We start from the raw sequence: 20,633 nt of genomic DNA on the forward strand, positions 1-20,633 counted from the left end.
AATAATTGTACTGGTCACCTCGTAATTGATTTTCAAGGTCTAAACATGGCGTTCACCTAAGTGTCCTATTCACTTACCGAATCTAGAGTATAATGACCAGCGTGGCTCAAACAGCCTAACTGCTGACTCAACAAAAGGAATTCCTGCTCCTTTGCTTTTGGTGGAAGGTGCTGGTCTGCTTTACTTCCACTTCGTTCCATTGTGGGCACCTGATCCCCTAAATCAGTGATTTGGCGGAAGTGGTAATTTAACGAAGACGTTAAAAGTACAGTCGAATCTTGTTGGCTCGAACTCCTAGGGACCGGTGAAAATACCTCGAGCCTCGGAATATTCCAGCCGGTTGGGAATTCTAACCTTTAGTATAAAGAAGTCGGCCCTTTACATACAGTTCGAGAAATCGGATCCAAACGTTCGAGACAATTGTTTCTACTGTAGTTGGTTCAGTACATAAGACCATATCTGTAGCAAAACTATGTGTATGACTTGTTTTCAGAGGTCTGGCTCTTTCATACCATCCGTCTTTCATATACTTTCATATTAAAATTCAGCATGCTTATTATACTTTATTTGATATGTATCATAATTATCTATTAGTATTTATCAAAACATATGTTACTGAATATAGTAAAACATGTGCAGGGTTTTTGCGATTATTTGCCTGAGTTATTGGTTATCGTTTTGCTACACGCCTGTGTAACGTTCACATGTGAATTCAATTTTCGTCTCAGAATCAAATTTGGCGACTGTGAAATCATGAACAAACTGGATTATCACAAATTATTGAGCTTTTTGAACAGATTTGTATTATTAATATCTTAAAGGGAGACAAACGCGAACGGACTACTTATGATGGTGATCGATTGCCAGTGTAAACTATAAGGGCGGCGTTTTTTTTCCAGAGTTCACGTTCAAAAACAAAACAAACAAAGCAGCAAAATTGTATTTATATGAAAAAACAACAACACTATTCAAACATCTTGACAGCGAAAATACGAGTTATTGGTTTATTTATCTACGGAATGTTGATCTTCTTGATACGAGCTTATGTTAATGAAAATCATGAAAAACATGAAAAGGAATATGCTAGTGATTCGTAGAGAACAAATTCGGATAGAGGTGTTGGGGAATTGCCAAGCTGAAACATTGAAAATATTGGAAATGAATTTTCAACATATTGCGGTTTGCCTTTTTCCCAACTTTGGCTTACTCTCAAAAGCTTAATTCAATGTGAGAGTAAGTTTACTCATCGTCGTCAAACCAGGAGGCAATAAGGATACATCTGGAGAGCAGGTAAAAATATACATGAAACTCACAAAAGAATAAAACAACAACATATGTATTAAAGAGGTAAATACACGGCCGTTGCGTGATAATTGGCCCATGTCCTCGACTACGTCTCGGGCTGTTATTAGTCACTCGGGCTAATTACAACGCAACAGCCCGGCTAAGCCGTGTATTAAACTCTAATGAAATATAAAAAAAAAATATTTCAAGCGTCAAATCTGTTCAGAAATTGATAACATACATATTTACGTAAAAAACTTCTTCAAGTTTGATATTTATAGTTCGGACATTTCTTTCTGCCCAACATGGCCGTTTTTCAATTCAAATTATTTCCAAAAATGACAAGTATCTAAACACAGCACGAAACTAAGCACAGGAGGACCGCATAAGGAATAAGTATGCGATGCAAAAGTTCATTAAGAACTATTTGGTAAAACAAGGAGCAGCATGAAGGACAAGCAAATCGGAACACATTTGCCATAATTCACGCTTTAAATACTGGATAGTTTTGAGAAAATATGTGCCTGAGTACATATACATGTATCCAGTTATCTTACATTTACTTTTGTCGCATTTCAAGATTTCGGTAGAAAAATATACAACTAGTTAAAAAAGCTGAAAAATGTCCGAACCTTGAATCAACTTTTGATTGGTTTACATAGTATTGACGTTTTAACCACTTGGTATGTACATCGTGTTATTCTGAAAATTTATAATATTGAAATACCAGCTTGACCGTAACTGGTTGATTATACACACCCAAATACAGTTAAAACAATGATTGTCATAAGAGTAGTACAACACTGTGGACAGTCACATACTGTACATAAAGATGTTTGTCCACTGAAAAAACATAAATATTTCTTGCACATCGGAAATTCCGGTGAATTTAGCAATGTCAGATGAGTCACACACACACACATACACGCGCACGCGCACGCGCACACGCACACGCACACGCACACGCACACACACACACCAATGCACCACCTTGCAGTTTTTATTTAATGGCTCATGAAAAGTACATTATGTTGTTTCAAATAACACGCATTTTTTGAATATTGAAGTATACATTACTTCTAATTAAAAATTAAAAATACTCGTCAAAAATATGATGTTAGAGAACCTATTTGACATAAAGAGTAATAAAAAAATACTACGCGTCATGGTGTCATGACTGACATATTGATAATTAAAACATGCACGAAAATCATGTTTTTCCGGTCCATATCGAAACATCTGACCCCCGGGGACGTTGCGTGGCCGTTTTTCTCAATCCTCGTTAACGGCTAACGCGCATGTCCTCGTGTTCGATTTTTCTATTAGGACCGGAAACACGTCATAGCTATCATTGATCTGTACAGTCAATAGCCACTGGCTTTAAGGTGAAGGTCTGACTGTGTTTGATACAACAGACATACTGTATGCATATAGTACATTGAATATAGTATTTTGGAGTACAAATTTATTGCAACGTCGTTTGTCTGAGTAAATATTATGATAAAAACATGAGACTGTTTCTTTGTCCTAAAAGACAGTACAGACAATTCTTTGTCAGTCCTAAAAGACAGAACAGACTATTTCTTTGTCCTAAAAGACAGTACAGACAATTATTTGTCAGTCCTAAAAGACAGAACAAACTATTTCTTTGCCCTAAAAGACAGCATATGTGACAGAACAGACTATTTCTTTGTCCTAAAAGACAGCATATCACATATTCACTTTAACGCAATATCTTCATGGTCATGTGCACAGCATGATTCTGAGATGATCTTATATCAAATATGAATACATAATACAATTCAAGAAAACACAATTTACAGTTTAAAAGTCTTAATCTTAACCCTTACATCGAGTTATTCTGAGAAAAGATCGGTTGTGCTTGGGCTTAGTTATTTTTTAAAAATCCTTCAATGAAGCTGCGCACCTCTATAGCAGACGGCCTTTCATTTGGGTCAACTGACCACATCTTCTTAAGAACCTCAATGATTTCTTCCGGAGGCTTATGAGCTTTGCTGAAACTCGGACGCCATCCCCTTTTTTTGTTGCACTGCCGTTTCTTCAGCGCATCCACTGCGTCACCGTGAAAGTCTGGTCCCAAAATGTCTCTGTAAAAAGGAATGACAAAACTCTGCTCAATTGTTTTATGTTAATGTTTCAGTCAAACCAAGTTAATTATGCATCCAAAATACGTCTATTTAGAAGTATAAATCACATTTACCGGCCGGGGTCAGGCACATATATTTTATATCAATGTTCACATCTACCGTCAGTAGTCAGGCAAATATATTTTCTATCAATGTTCCCATCTACCTGTAGTGATCAGGCACATATATTCTCTAGCAATGTTCACATCTACCGGCAGGGATCAGGCACATATAATTTCTAGCAATGTTCATATCTACGGGCATGGATCAGGCACATCTAATTTCTAGCAATGTTCACATCTTCCGGCAGGGATCATGCACATAAAATTTCTAGCAATGTTCACATTTACCGGCAGGAATCAGGCCAATATAATTTCTAGCAATGTTCACATATACAGGCAGGGGTCAGGCACATATATTTTCTATCAATGTTCAAATCTGCGGGCTGTAATCAGGCAGCTACACATAGTATCTATAATTATTACCATTCGTAGCTACTGCCAGTAATTTTATGTTTTTAAATCAGATTGTCGTTTTATCGATAAGGAAAACAGTCGAGGTATGGTCAAACGAATATAAGTACATATGATACCGTAGAAAATATAAACACGTACAGTAAGACCAATAACTTAGGTTTTAATAATTTGATTAACTCCACGGCTGTTATTAAAATATCACAATAGGAGCTTAGTTACCATGCATATTCCTTGCTGATTTCACTGCACACGATTTATTGTTATAGCTATGACTGCTATTATACTTCTATCATTTTAACACTAAATATGTTTAATTTTCATCCTAAAATATTTATGTGACTAATGTTTTGATTTTAAGACAAAACTATTACCTGGTCATATCCGTAGTAACCTCTAATCCAAACCACATCTCCCAGTAGATGAAGGAAAGGCTATAAATGTCAATCTTGTTTGTATGAATTTGGTTGCCAAGTAAGACTTCGGGTGCCATATAGGCTGGGGAACCCAGAACTGTGCCCCCGAGAAGCCTGGTTGATTTGGCAACACCAACGTCGGTGATCTTTGCAACGCCATCCGTTGAAATCTTGATTATTTAATGTTAACAAAATAAAGACATTTCATTTATCATATTGTTTTGAGATGTTTTTATAGAACCATTCCCCAATTAGCCTCATATATATACATAATATAATTTATATATATATTGTAACCTAAAATACTAATATCATTATGGTGAATAAAATCAAATAAATTAAGTAATAATGACAAACTCTGGTCCCAGTAGTAAACTTTGCATGTTGTGATATTTCAAACATTACCAGAACATTTTCAAGCTTCATGTCTCTATGCGTGTATCCTTGCTCGTGTATGTATTCAAGGCCATTGGCGATATATAGTGCATGAGCCATCATACTTCGGAAGGCCTCTCTCCGGCGAGGGTGATCTTTCGGGATCATCCCGGGAACCCATCGCTCTCGGTTGATGTTTTCTGTAGTAGAACAGGAAGTTACATTGCATAAGACATCATCCCTGAAAAATGGTCATGAAGTGAAAGTGTATCGGTCCCTACATACTGTCCAAACAAATACAAACGAATACTCTCTAAATACATACTTTAGATTTGTACCTCATGTCGAAGGGAATAGATGTGTGCAAAGCAAATATACGGAGAAGAAAACAATTTAAAACGCTACATATTTTGAATGTAAGTCTGGAAAAAAAACACTGCTAAAACCGCTGATATATTGTGTATACAGTGATGAACAAACATACAGCCTCAATTGAATCTATACGGCTAAGTTATACTTTAAAATATAATGTAAGCATCACAAACATCTCTCAGATTGTATATGCCTTTAACAAACAAGCATAATACGTGAACACAAATCAATCACATATAGCACTGTGAACACCTGGCAACTGCGAGCATATAAAGAAATACACCGAACGTAAATAAGACGTATTAAGGTCAGATATAGTGCGCTTGAATTGATCACGGTTTATTTCGAAATAAGTCAAAGCGACTTAATACCCTGTTCACACATGTCTTATATAGATGTGTACTGACCTGTGTAATACCCTTTCATGGAATCCTTACACAGTTCCATCACCATGATCCAGATGAGCCCTTTAGTATGATCCTTGCGAAATGTAGCGCCGTAGTATCGTACCACGTTCGGATGACAAAGATCCCTGAATAAATAATTCGATGTAAACTTAATAATACAATGTTTTATTGCCACGTGGTAGGTTTTTGCAAGAGACTTCCAGAACTGTGTTCTTAACCTACCCATGCCATTCGGCGAGCTCCAGGAATATATGAACATGTTTTATTTCTTGACAATGATGAGTCGTTTTGAACTATTTCATGTCATATGAATATGAGATATGTTTGAACTGAAATACATTTATAGCCTGTTCTACTCAACATGACAGTGAATTGTAATATGAAGTCCATTTGTAACAAAACATTTTACAATATTTTAAAACAAAAGGTGAACTAGAACAAGCCAAGTAGCTAAAGCATAACAAGACAAAGACTGAAGTATTAAAGGCCAGACAACGAAACTCCAAGATAAATGTACCACCGGTCGCATAAACATAAGAACAGTGTAACAGTTGAATGATATTGAAAGAGGGTGTTCGAACAATGTATTGTAAACAAGACTTTAGATAAATATTATAAGTGATGACATACCTCATTGTTCGATCCTCTGTGAGGATTTCTGTTACATTCGTCCTCTTAACAGCTTCTTTCGCAACCTGCAAAATGTATTCCGTGGGAAATTTACTTAAACATGAATGTATTTTTTCCACATAACCCATGACAGAGGTTAAATCGAAATAAGAGTGGTAAAAATTTTGAACCGAAAATTGTTCAGCGAAAGTCACTCTTACAGAATGGTAACTTGAACATCAGCTGAACCGAAATGAAATAAAACCGATAATTTTAATGAACTGCGAAACTTTTGTTGTAACGCCTGTTCAAAATCAAATGTCGATTTTTTTTAATACATGGCTGCCAGTCAAGTGACTATTATTTTGATTATTAGAAATAATCATACTGTTTGAAAAACAACGAACGTTGGTAGTTTGATATGCATGTTTGGTTAATTTTGTGTCAAATGTGAAAGCAAATATATCAGGGCCCCATATTTCTCGACATTTTGGTATAATATGTTATTCCACATTTACCACATATTACTTTGTTACTTTCAAATACATTATAATAAATGATACAATGCTAACTACACGGTAACGGCTAATAGGAAAATAAAAGCCACACATATTTAGATACACAAGGAAAGCGATCAAACGACCATGAACTAGAGACACAAACGTATAAGCACCACAAACACAAATATAAGCACCACAATCATACTACATTCACATCAAAATAGCTTTACCGATCAATAATAGGATTACAGCCTTGAAACGGACGGTGGATAACGAGTCCACATGAACACGAGACGGCTTGCGTCTTAAACTATTTTATATGTCAATAACATCACACTGGTCCTAACCTAAATATTTTCAGTACGAGTGCATTTGTTAAGGAGATTATTTATATGATTATTTGCAGGAAACAAGTCGAAATACCATCCAGCGGACGTAAACGTGCCTTCCCTAACGAAATCACTTGAGTAAGGGTTAGGGCTAGGGTAAGATAGTACCACATAAACGCCACTCAAATATACAGATACATGCCTTTAAAGCCACAGGACGGTGTTTCTGTAGTATCTCAGCACGGAACACATCTGCAAAGGTACCGCTTCCTAGTTTTTGCTTTTCACGCCAGCCGCTTTCTAATGGTTGCGTTCCATGCCAGTCGAACTCAGATATATCGTAGTCAAACTTCATGATGTTGTTGATATAGAAGATATTCAACTCGCCATGCTTGTCAGCACAGTCGTTGCAGAGGGATGGCAGCTTTTCCTTCAACTGTTCGATCTCTGTCATGCTTTTCCGCAGTGTCTCAATCAGTTGTTTGTCAGCCTTTTAACAATTGTTGTTGTTTTTTAAATAGTATAATATTGACAAGAAACATTAACACATGTTAAAGAGAGTACTGGTCAAAATAGAAAATGTTCTTTACGGACAATTAAAAGAAAAACAATGGACCGATTGTTCAGAACTTTGTTTAAGTAAAAAAATGTATTGTTTATGACATATTGCAATAAAAAGGGCACCTTTGAAATAATGTCTTTATATTTATAAAATTACTGCAGTCACAAGTGTGTCTATAAAATATCACGAGTAGTATGGTTTTGAAATGCAACAGTGATAATATTGAAAACGTTCTTAACTTTTATACATTTCTGAACAAAAGGTCACAGACCTCAACTCCTAAAGTGAAATATACCTTCAGGAATTCTGGTATTCGTTTTGCAGCCTCGTCAATATCTTTGAAGAAACGATCTTATGGATTTGAAATTTCACCGTGATAATATTAAAAACGTTCTTAACTTTTTCATAAATTTCTGAACAAAAGGTCACAGACCTCAACTCCTTAATTGAAATATACCTTCAGGAATTCTGGTATTCGTTTTGCAGCCTCGTCAATATCTTTAAAGAACCGATCGAAATATTTGCGGATTTTCGAGTTTACATCCCTGTGTCCAAAGATGCTTTCTATGTACATCGTTGTAGCCTCTGCCATTACCGCCGCCCGTTGGTTCTGCGTCGCTTTATCAGTGTATCTATCCCTAATAATTAAAACGAATGCATTTAACCTAAATGTGTATACATCAGGCGTGAGCAATTCGAAATAAAGGCTAAATATAGTACCTTGAACTTTTATCTAATAACTCAGAAGTGTAGCAGGTAACTTACTTGAACAGTTTTCGGATATTCTTGTTGCCAGTGTCAAGCATACCGATACAGCTGACAGCTCCTCCCATTGTGTTGTATGTGCGTTCTACCTTTCCCTTCTTTATGCCAAATATACCTTTCGGCGTCATCCGTTTAACTGTCTTCATCATCATTGCTTTGCCTTTGTTGTCGGCCAGGAATTCTGAGACAGAATTTTAATTCTTTTGATCCAATTATCTTTAACTGACAATTCTTAAACGGCTGCATGTTAAAAGGAAATGATATTTATTCTCATATTGGCGATCATTCTTTTTTCTATGCATGATTAAAGTATACTGTTAAACTAGAAACATTTGAGAAAAATGATTTTGATGTTCAGTTTGTGCAATCACCCATTGTGTTTAGGCATGCCACATATATCAATGTTGATGGCCTTTGATTACGAACAATGTTAAGTCCAAGTTTAGACTCAGACCCAAACAAGCATTGTTTTTCTTATTTTACAAATAATCATCTTCATTACATTTGTTTTACCAAATATAATGCGAATAAACGTACAACTTCAAATAATTATACAAATTCAACAAATTTCACCATCAATATTTTTCTTGGAAGAAAGTTGAAATGAACATTTGCAGATTTGCCGCTTGACACGGAATTCAAACGTGTGTTATCAAGGCCTCATGTGTATAAGAATTAACATGTTTTTGAATATTGGACATGCTCTGTATCAACCAGCCAGCTACATTCTTCCTGTTACTGACACAAATATCATATGGCACCATGACACAAGCCGGCACAAATGCCATTTGTGGCAAAATACAACACGACGATGTTAGTAATTCAAATCGTCAACAATTGTAGTAGTGCTTATAGAAGTAGTATAAAAACAATTTGATTACAGTAAATGTCAACTATTGATATTCACGTTTTCGTTACGTTTTTGTTTGACTTTACATTTGATTAAATTTACGTTTTAAATCAAGTCAAAGTATTTATTAGCAACCTTACTTTCAATGTCGTCTACTTGGTGCTGAAGGAGACCAAATTCCTTTGAGAAAACATCAATAATCTCTTTATCGATCTTGCTGAGAACCGAGTGTTCCCTCTGCCAGCCATCTATCACCATGGCAATACGCTCCGATATCAACATGGCAGCAGCGTCAACAGTTCGCTTCCATTTCCGGTCAACCTGTGGACAACCACGCGGATCTTCCCAGTTGTACACCCTGTAAATAATATAAAAATCTTTTTTATCGACTTGGTAAAATGGTAGTTGTAATAATGCATATATTCTTTAATGTTTAACACAATTAAAACTAATGGTAACTTGCACCATGTATTTATTTAATGATTTATTTATTTTCCATTTATTATTTATTTATTTATTTCATTATATATTTCGTATGAAATTTCTTTTCAAAACTATGTATAAATTATTGAATGTGTTTTCATTTTGCACATGTGTCTATGAGCATCTGATAATAAATGTCAGATTACGAAGTAGGAATCTAATATCTAAAGTGTTCACAATAACTGCCAGTTTTTATACTAAGCTGCTGACAACATTGTACTTGAAGCGCCATAATAAGGCCTAACAAGGTTTCCATATGGACAACTAGAAAGTATAGCCATTTAAATTATTGAGTTAGAAGAAATCAGCAGCCTTGGTGTATATTGTAATGACAGTTTTAGCAAAAGTGACCTAGTGATTGCCTCCTCCTCCCGAATAAGGCCATCCAAAGCCAGGTTTTACACAAGCTTCACACATACTGACCTTCATCACTATCCATCATTCCTATACATACCCACCCAGTTTTATCACTACCCATCATTTATAAATAAGGTCATTGACGATGAGGCTATCCTCTACAAAAGCATTTTGAAACTAGCTCTTCACAAAGGCTAACTTAACACAAAGTTTAAAAACATTTTATCAACTCAAACAAGTTATTCCGCGGAAGTCATTTTTTCTATTTTTTGGAACAGTGACATTGACACCAAGTTTAATCACTATCCATTATTCTTCCCTGCAGTTATTCGGCGGAAACTTTTTTTTTCTATTTTTTGTAACAATGACTTTGACCTTGACCCTACCATATTCAAAAGCAATCCCAAGGCTAGCTCTTTACTAAAGCTACCTACACAAAACATATCACGATCTCTAATGCCAACTTCCGTCTTGGGCGGAAACCAATGTTTGTCTCCCGTCAATGGATTTTGTTTTAAAATGAACATACTGATGTTAAATGTTAGATATGCCTACATATACTTCCATCTCTAATTGAAATCTCGATCGTTTTGCCTGCAGACAAAGTAAACAAGTGTTACCAAACAATTTTTATGACATTTTGGTGTTCTTGGTGCTGTTTAAAATCAACCCAGATATGTTGGATATCTATTTAACATTAAATATGAGACCAATGAGATTCTTATGCTTGTTAACACTTTTGGCGGCCGTAAGACATTAACGCTAAAATGTTGAATTTTCTACGTACATAGCCATATAACTTTGTAATAGTGTGTACATGCTTGTTTAATAGTGAATTTATATATCAAACGCCTATACTCGTCTGTGATCGGTCGGTTTGAGGTAGCAGTAAACTAACCAATCCTAACTAACCCGAACCCTAGTGACGTAAATAATTAACCCAGCCTACGCCTCTCCTACATCCGTTACTGGATGTTATTTACACTTAACGCATAATATTACAGACAGAAGTAACACCAACGCACCTGTCCTGAACGTCCCTACGCTGAAGCAGCTCTCGGACATTCTCGGTGATCTTGAAGATTTCGAAGTCAACCTTCTTGTGCAGATTTGCAACGCAATCTTCACTGTTTCTCTATGAAAAAGCGACAGAGAGAGACGTTTGCACATGTCACTTTACTATGAAAGTAATGCAGACCACATCAGACCTTGTTTTGAGTATTATCTTAATCGTACCTTGAGTTGAAATCGAACGACAACATACTAGTAATACATTCTCCAAATCAGTAAAGGCAAAGATAATCGCCATGCCGGTTGAACCGAAGAGACGGTCAATTTAACCGCTTAATCAGCGGTCTCGAGTAAACAATTTCTCGGTTCAGGTAGTTAGTTTGTCACCGCGCCGATAAAACTACGATTAAGTGGTCGGTTGAATAAGTTCAAAATGTACATGGTGGTATTTAGTAATCAGTCCGTAGTGGAACATCAAATCATATGTCAAATTGCTGATGTCTACAGTCGGTTTCTTTGATGTTGTTGATTGAAAGGGCAAAAATATGTTGCACTTGATTTAAAACTCACGCTATTTATTTGGGCTGACTTAACGCCACACTTATTTAATGCTTCAAAGCATTGAAGTTTATTTGCCAAGAAGTGCAGTGATCTTTTAAATTTTTAAATTAACATTGAGATATGTGTCTAAGAAAATGTATATATCAAAATTTGACCTATCTTTGTTTACCTGGAGTTCTTCTACGTGTTTCTTCATTTCCTTGTATCGCTGTCTGGTTTCATCCTCAGTCATCTCATGCTGGACGCTCGTTACGCGAAGAACGTAATTCGACCGCGTGAGAAACCCGGATAGCCACCTGGAAGGAGAAGAAGGGTTCAACTTATTAAATTAATTGATCAATTTGACGTTGACAAAAAACGACTCCTCAAGAGACTAGATTTATCAAACATATTAATAATACAACCGACTTTAATGTGTCGAACTGAATGTAACATTACGAGCAAAAGCGAAATTCGGTCACATATATGTCGAGTTCCAACGTTCCAAATGTTCTACATAGACATCTATAGAGTGTGTATGCGAAACAGCGTATCTGAAGCTTTGCATTTCAAGTTAAAACATTAAAACTTTATAAGGCATGGTTACATGTGTAGCATATGTTGCAATGCTGAAATATACGCACTTGTGTTTAATAGTAAGCGTGCCTTAATTGAAAAGACACGTACTCGATACCTTTAAAGGGGAAATAATTACGGTGCTGTTTTAAATAACGTATTCAACAGCATTAACCCCAATGTAGCTTGTAACATAACTTGTCTTTTTGAATGATCTTTTAGAACATAAGTGAGTTATGTTATGTTACAGATCCTAGGTAAACATGGTTATATAATGGTATTATTGTTACATTTTCATAGTATTTATTTCTTTTAATTTGATAATTTTAATTGAGTTGAAATTTTTTGAATCTATTCAATTTTTCAAATATATCACTTTTATGGATTTCTGGTGCATATTTTTGTTTTCGTTTATTGTAATATGTTAACTATGCATATTGTTTGAGTGGCTTATCATCATCCTCACGTTATCATCTAGGCATATTTCTTTTTCAACGGTCATTTCGTCGTTATATCGTGATAAAATGATTGTAGATCTGAGTTTTGAGGCAACCAATCTTCAACTGTAGTTTTTTAACAGTACATCTTAATTTGTATCAACGAACATTTAAAACGATTGATTTAAAACGACTACGTTTAATGAAAGCATATCCTAACAAATGGTGCTTATATGCACCGCTCGTTGACCAACTGACTAATAGTAATACAATCCTGAGGCCATAAACCGATTCTCAATTTTCAGAGGTTTGCTAATGATAGATCTACCAGGTGATTCCAATGCTGCAAATTTAAGTGCAAAATAGATCATTTTCCTGATATCATCGTTAATCAATCAAACCGCTCAATACATTGAGCATGTTTAACTTTAGAGCATTGACAATCGATATGCGGTTTTTCCAATTATTTATTTATCATTTATTTCTTAAAGATAAGAACATATCATTATTCAACGAATAACCATTAATATACAATGCATTCAGGTACTTAAGTACTCAATGGACAAAGTTCCATTTCGTGCATTACAAAATTATTTCCTAAGAAAATGTAGATTACAGTATAATCGCCATTATTAATGCATATTAAGCATATTAACGTAATACCTAAAACTGGGCCAAAGTATAAATGAAGTTATTACCCTACTTATGTTCCTTTCAATGACATTGAACATTGATATTTAAATTGTTTGTAAGACTTGGCTATAGTCAATCGGCACGGTTTGCAAAACAATAAATAGAAAACGGCGAAAGATCTCTGATTGTCTTAAGTGTCCGCAGATTGCACACATAATCGGGACGATTGAACCAGACCGTTGTGCGCATACCATCAATGTTCTAGTGTACGAGAATGAATATACTAGACGTCGGAAAAGTTTTGCCAATTTTAGTTGATACATTTTTGACATAACAACACATTTCCTAAAAATGATTTTACCAGTAGTGGTTGATCAGTCCCTGTCGGAGTGAACTTGATATGAGTTGTCCTATCTTTTGAAGCAACAGCTCGTGGTCCTTTAGTTGACCTTGGCGATTGAGGTAGAAATCCCGAGCCTTATATAATAGCAAGTGCAAAGGTACAAAAAAGAGTTCCTTATCATATTATCATAAACAATAGATACACATGTAAAGGTGTAAAATAATACTTCGTACGATGTTTTTATATTGCAAAGCTTTTGTCTAGTACTGAAGGAAAACTGACGTTTTAATTCTAAGACAAACTTTAATTATTGCTGCCTTGAAATAGGGCTTTGTTTACTTTAACATTAGCGTCCATTTTACAGCAAGAAGAAAACACAATTAACAAGCTATTGATAACAATAATTGATTTCTTAAATACAATTTTATCCGGGACTATCTTGATTTAAACATTACATGATACGACCCATTTAATAAGATGATAGTCAATTAGAGGTTTACCTTGTTCACCGACATGTAGTGTATTTGATGTTCCCTTACACCTGGGTAGACCCGCGACAATTTCTCGAATACCTCACGTTGGACACCCCCCTTGTCTTTGTCCGGCACGTTCTCCCATTTGTTCCCAATGAACAGAGTGGCTTCGGGGCTGAACTCCTCGGTGCAATTGACAACCGTCTTAAGTAAATGGCCCAGCTGAAAATACAAAACAAATGTAAACCGGCGAGTCTATAGATACATCGTTCGCAAACGACTTTTAAACCCAACTGTATCTTTAACTTATATATATATATAAAGATACAAGTATACGTTGTACATCTACCGTTTCCTTAAAGATCTTGTATTGTTCAGAACAAGGCATGTGGACCATGTGTATGGTTGAGGCTGTGCAATGACAGCAAGGGAAGATACAACACTGTCATCGATCATATTCCAAACGTCCAAACACATAAACCAAAACCTTATGATGTTGTGCACAATGGGGAACCAACGCTTCCACGTACCGGTACAACAATGTTTCGTGGCCTCCCTTATGTTTTTTTTTGTTTTAATTTATGTTCAAAGGCTGTGTAGCTCTTTGCCTACCACACTGTTAATTTGGCCTGTTACAGAAATGTGTATCAGGATATCTTACCCCGCCTTGCTGAACCCCTCCGGCTGATCTTACCCTGCCTTGCTGAAGCCCTCCGGCTGCGTTTGTGCTAATGACGTAGAGGAAGCCAAATGATTTGTTCAAGTACAACTCCAGACGTCGGCCAACATTGTTCCCTCCGTCGATACCGGGCGTGTCCACGATCACGACTTGCTTCTGTAGTTCGATATAGTTATATATATATATATATATATATATATATATATATATATATATATATATATATATATATATATATATATATATATATACAAAAATTTTACATGAACATATGAACTGACAGCCTGCGATTGCGCCGGGTAAGGTTTTAAAACAAACTAGGTAGGCAGTTGCTTAACTAATCCATGTTTATGTCACAATAGTAAAGATGATTGTCAAATCAAATCGACGTATTACCTACCAATTAAAGAAAGTTAAGGGCACAGGTTAAATGGCTTAACCTTATAATGCAATGGAAACGGGGACATACCCAATAACCTTCAATTTCAATTTACTGATCAATTGTATAAAACTGGTTAAGTCTTTGGTGTTTTAAGTTTTGAGGCCCATTTTTCGAGGCCTGATAGCTGCTTAACCAATACCAAACGTCACAACACAACATAGAATGATAACATATACCAACATATCATTCAACAAATATATGTTTTGGGAGCTGCCCCGAAAAGGTCAGAGAAAGAAGCGTCAACTGGTGTTTTATCATAGTGTATGAGTATATAATCTCAAATGTGTCTCAAAGCAGAAGCAATACTTAATACCCAGGAACAAATTTCCCATCTCAGTTTTCAGATTGTCAATTTAAAAAAATAAATAAAAAAAGAACAAATACACGCTTAGCAGCATATGCTTATCGCACATATATTTTTTGTCGACCTTAGGTATTTATAAAAAAAATAGAAGAAAACATACATATATATCAAAGTTCACTTTCTTGACGTTATGAAAATGATTTGTGATTACATTTGATATGGGTTTAAGTATACTATAATTATCATCAAATGGATATAGTAATTACTTACGCTGAGTTTTTTGAAAGGATAGTACAGTTCCACTCTTTGAAAGGGGTTATCATCATTCTCATCACATTCGACCACACTGTCTTTAAACTCCTGTATACCCTTGAGATCGTCTGTAATTAAGATATTGAATAACACTAAATTGATATATTAGAAGGTTATATTTAAGTTCGTTTATCGGCGATACACTAACCGATGGAGATTCGCTTGAATTTTGAAATCGAATATTTTTATGCACATTGACAAATACGACAAAGATGCCTCTTCTTTAGATTACTTTTGCATATGCATAGACGTTAACCTGTGGTGGCAGTCGTGTTTACTACTTTAGGCTTTCTTTCCTAGTCTTAACGCTATACAAACACAAAAATACATTACAAATGCCTTGGTATGATTTGACCGTACGCAGTTGATATAGCTTTGTTTTCACCAATCAAATTACATCTTACTTAATCTGATTTCCCTCGGAGGTATTTTCCTTGTTCTGTCTCCACTGTCGGACAGTTCGGGCTTGTAGAAACACTTTGCCAATTTCTCATCGCTGCAGCGTATCTCTATGATAGTGTTTGTGCATTTCTGGGCATCCGTGGGCAGCAACTGGCAGTCGAGTATCAGGTTGATGAGGCTCGATTTTCCCGCCCCGATTTCACCTGAAAACAGTCGAACGAATATTGTGAAAATTGGTTTTGTTATGGACCATCACGTAATTTTATATTTGGAACATTTATATTATTATATCATGCCTCCAATAAAAATGACGCAACGCCATTGGTCCAGGAATTGTCATGCAGTGACCCCATATATTTTCATATTGGGTAACCAAACTGGCGTCTATTTTCCGATTCCGATGAATATTTTGATGAATAAATGAAACATGTAATCATGTAAACATGTCGACGTGATATATACGTTACGGGGTTAGTAGGTGACCCGATATGGAATTTTACGCGACACAGGAAACTATATTTGGGTTCGAGCGATATGGTTTCCTTTGCCCCGTATATCCCATATTGGGTCCCTACTTACCTTCGTATATCCCATATTGGGTCCCTACTTACCTTCGTATATCCCATATTGGGTCCCTACTTACCTTCGTATATCCCATATTGGGTCCCTACTTACCTTCGTATATCCCATATTGGGTCCCTACTTACCTTCGTATATCCCATATTGGGTCCCTACTTACCTTTGTATATCCCATACTGGGTCCCTACTTACCTTCGTATATCCCATATTGGGTCCCTACTTACCTTCGTATATCCCATGTTGGGTCACCTACTAACCCCGTTACTTAGAATATCGTGTTTAGTAGCATTGCTTATAAACTACATTAATTTTATGTTGCCTTTGTATAACATTGATTTATTACACGTTATAATTACCTACATGTAATTTTGATCTATGTTTTAACAGAACAGAACAGAACAGAACTTTTATTAGGCATAAACATTAACATGTTCGTAGCCAAATGCATATATATATACATTCACGGCGGTAATATAAAACAGTACTGACATTAATGTTGTATGAAAAGAGCATAAATTCAAGAACAAATATAAATAAAGCTATTCAAATACTAATAAGCAATAATTAAATAAAATTAAAGCACTTTTGCGCTTTTCAGTGGCAATATAAACAAATTTAGCAAGTTTCCTTAATAATGCTGCATTTTCAGAACTTAACAAATTACATAGTTTTTTCTTGGTTGGCCAATGACAATAATATCATGGTAAGCACATTTGTCTACTATCTTTATAAAATGGACATACAAGAATAAAATGATATTCATCTTCAATCGTATTCATATTGCATATATGCATTTTCTATCATGTCTTGGTATATTTCTATATCTGCCTTCTTCTATAGCTAACTTGTGTGCTGAACATCGCACTCTACTTAGAGATACTCTATGGTTAACATTAGTGACACTATCGAGATATTTTTCATAACAAAATCTTGTTTTTATATCTTTATAAGTACAAATAACAATATTATGTCTTTGATATGATTTACACTCAAACAGATCAAAATGTGTTTTGTAAAGGCATATTCACCATTCTTGATTTTGAACATGTACGTGCTTAAATTATATGCATCTCATGGGCTGTAAGCTTTAAAAGCTTTACAAATATCCATCTGCTTTCTACTAAACTTTGATCATTTTACCAGCCACGATTATTATTAATGATAGTTCTTTGTTGATAAAGGTACTGGAGTTTTTTAATTTAATATTTGCACAAAAATGAATGCATAATTGAACAAAGTCAATCAAAATTCTTAGACAAAAATAATTTGACTTACAAAATGGCCTGAAACCATGTACGCGTCAATAGCTTGCAAATAATTTTAAACGGTTTTATAAATAGTACCTGCAACCAGAATCCAGCATTCCCCGTTTTTAAGCGATTTCTGGTTTCCTTTAAAATCGTCCTCCAAGCCTGAAATAAAAACAAAGGTTCTGACGGTGAAAAAGTGCATGAAATTCTGTTAACATCTTAATGATTTAGAATACTGTTAGCATTTCGATCCTCTGTCAGACTTTAAAAATTGTGATCTGAAAGTATGTTTGCAACCAAATTCATCGTAACTGGTCAGTCTTATTGTATTTCCATTCATATTAACTTTAGTTCGCTCTCAAACGACATCGTACATTATAAGTAGCTACACTATTCAATATATATTGGAACAGTAGTATACTTATACCAGATATATAATAGGTTTCTTCTTACTCGGGTAGGTTTGTATAAGGTTTGATTTGAGCTTTAGAGGAAAGGCTTGGAAGAGTCTGTGCGCCTGTTGAATCTTCTCCTGTAGTTGCCGTCGAACCACCTCATGGTCCTCGCTTGCCTTCATTATCGAAGGACCTTTGGGCTCAGCAGGCTAAATTACAAAAATATAAAGCAATATGATCTAGTTCCAAAGAAAGAAAATCAAACTTTTTGTTATCTTGTTTGGTGACGCAGCCGAACATATTTTTAACAAGAATGACACACGTTAACACACTTAGTTTACATAAATATAACTTGATATAAACACAAATGGCTCAATTTCTCGAAATTCATTCAGCATTACAAGCTTTACTATACATATTTCTTTCAGTCAAATTACTAATTTATACTTAATTGTACAAAAAAGAAACTAGTTGATCGTGTAAAATCATACGAGTGTTATCAGACTCTTGGATATGAGAACATGTCACAATTTATACCAAAGCAAATAGTTAGTTTAGCTTGAACTTGCTATAAGGGACATTAGATTGTTCGAAAAAAATGTGGCGGATACGTGGTCTAGTGGTTGCACAATTGACTATTAATCCAGGGGTCGCAGGTTCGATTCCTCGTAGCACCACTAAAAGAAACTAATCGTCTTACTGGAGGGGCCTTATTTGGGGTCCCGTGTGACAGTGCTTTACATTGGTACACGTTAAAGAACCAGGGTAGCTCTAACCAGGGTTTCATTCTGTCTGTGCACTATGATGAGCACTCGCCGAATGGGCAAGGCCGGAGTGCGAGTATGAATAAGATTACACACCACCACCTCGATAAATTAGGGCCCAGTGCTACCAATTTGGAATAAAGTTATTTAATGTACATTTGGCATCGTATTTGCTTCTGATACAATAATTTGAATTTTATAATACATTGGAGACAGAAGAACATATTTTTACAGAATCCCTTTGCACAAGTTCTTCAAAATTTCACAAACACATACACAGAACAACGCATATGCTTTAAATTTAGCACCACATACATATCATAGACCGATAACATTCTCAAATAGTTTAGAAGCATAAAAGTCGTATATCAATGTATTTCTATGGCGAATGATTTGAAGAAGGGCTGTGTTTTTTTAACTAATGTGACACAAGTACAAGTAAGATTTTAGTTATTTAAATAAAAGCAGACATGAATGAAAATGTCATGGTTAGTCACCAAGTATTTGCATTCATGGGGTATCGATCGATCCTTATAAAACATTTTTAAAACTATCAGATACATTCATATACATACCAACAAATTACTTTAAATAAATGCGAACTCACTTGTATTCCGTTTTCAAAAAATATTGCAGCATTAATTTAAGGAAAACAAAACTTTCCTAATACTAATTTGATGTTAAAGATATTGTAATCTGACCAAGAGCTTGTTTTTTAAATAATAAATGAAACATTTCACAAAAGTAGTCTTCCTTCCTTCGGTCATAGTGTGAATATGTAGCGTCGCTTGTCCTCAATGACATAGATCATTCATGTGCTTCTTAATTTGTAACACATAAACTTCATAATACCGTATACACTATAATTAAACAAAAGGCACCGCTTCCTACATATCGGTCATGCATTTGTTAACGCCAATTGTTTTATCGAGTACATAGTTCTTGTAAGTAGAGTTTTTCTGAAGTAGATAAATGTTGGTGGCTTGATATAAGTCTACGGTTGAGTACTCAAATCAAAATCGAAAACAAATGATCACCTGTTTTACAATGACTCAAAGCGGTAACCCGTGTTCTGGTCGTTCTAAAGGTTTGGTCTCTGGGCCTGTCAAAGTCGTTTCCGTTGAATTCCTTACCGCCTCCCAGTGATTCATACAATGTAATACTGGTCGTTTTAATTGTTTGGCCTTTGGACCTGTCTATGTCGGTTCCATGGTATTTCTAACCGCCTCCCAGTGATTTCCACAGTGTTCTAATTGCCATTCCCATGCGACAGCCGAAAGAAGTGGAATTTTGTGAGGTTATGTGCATGGTCACTTGTTTAAGCCCCCAGTAAACTCTTGTTCCAATGAAATCAGTGTTTCATTTGAACTTTCAAGTGCAGTATTCCCAAATTTATTGATATTTTGAAAAACATATTTATGTCCGTTTTTGGTGTATTAACGTTTGTGTTTCTCGTTAAGCGCCTTTTGGGTTACGTAATATTAACAGGCGATGAGACCTTTCCCCTAGTTTCGGATCGAACCCACGATCTCTTGGGCGTCGGCTTCTCACCCAAGAGGTCGTG

At 35.5% G+C, this 20,633-nt stretch overlaps 1 protein-coding gene across 1 annotated transcript; it reads right to left on the minus strand.

The window, feature by feature from the left end:
• Positions 1 to 828: 828 nt before the first annotated feature.
• LOC128219904 (uncharacterized) lies at positions 829 to 19,867 on the minus strand. Its single transcript, XM_052928064.1, has 19 exons — positions 19,677 to 19,867; positions 18,364 to 18,514; positions 18,004 to 18,072; positions 16,084 to 16,284; positions 15,638 to 15,747; positions 14,637 to 14,777; positions 13,970 to 14,164; positions 13,488 to 13,603; positions 11,671 to 11,797; positions 10,955 to 11,064; positions 9,230 to 9,447; positions 8,240 to 8,420; positions 7,932 to 8,112; positions 7,115 to 7,402; positions 6,105 to 6,169; positions 5,475 to 5,599; positions 4,726 to 4,895; positions 4,279 to 4,490; positions 829 to 3,392 (listed from the first exon to the last, which is right to left on the minus strand). The coding sequence occupies exons 2-19, from the start codon at positions 18,485 to 18,487 to the stop codon at positions 3,173 to 3,175; spliced, it is 2,853 nt and encodes a 950-aa protein (XP_052784024.1). The 5' UTR covers positions 18,488 to 18,514; positions 19,677 to 19,867; the 3' UTR covers positions 829 to 3,172.
• Positions 19,868 to 20,633: the final 766 nt, after the last annotated feature.

The sequence above is a fragment of the Mya arenaria genome, chromosome 15, assembly GCF_026914265.1.
Source record: "Mya arenaria isolate MELC-2E11 chromosome 15, ASM2691426v1".
Lineage (NCBI taxonomy): Eukaryota > Metazoa > Mollusca > Bivalvia > Myida > Myidae > Mya > Mya arenaria.

Coding starts and splice junctions, on each gene's coding strand:
- LOC128219904 (XM_052928064.1), bottom strand. CDS start 18,487: ATGAAGGCAAGCGAGGACCATGAGGTGGTTCGACGGCAACTACAGGAG. Junction 14,165..14,636: donor GAGGGCTTCAGCAAGGCAGG/GTAAGATCAGCC, acceptor TTGTATTTTCAG/CTGGGCCATTTACTTAAGAC. Junction 3,393..4,278: donor GTTACTACGGATATGACCAG/GTAATAGTTTTG, acceptor TCCTTTTTACAG/AGACATTTTGGGACCAGACT.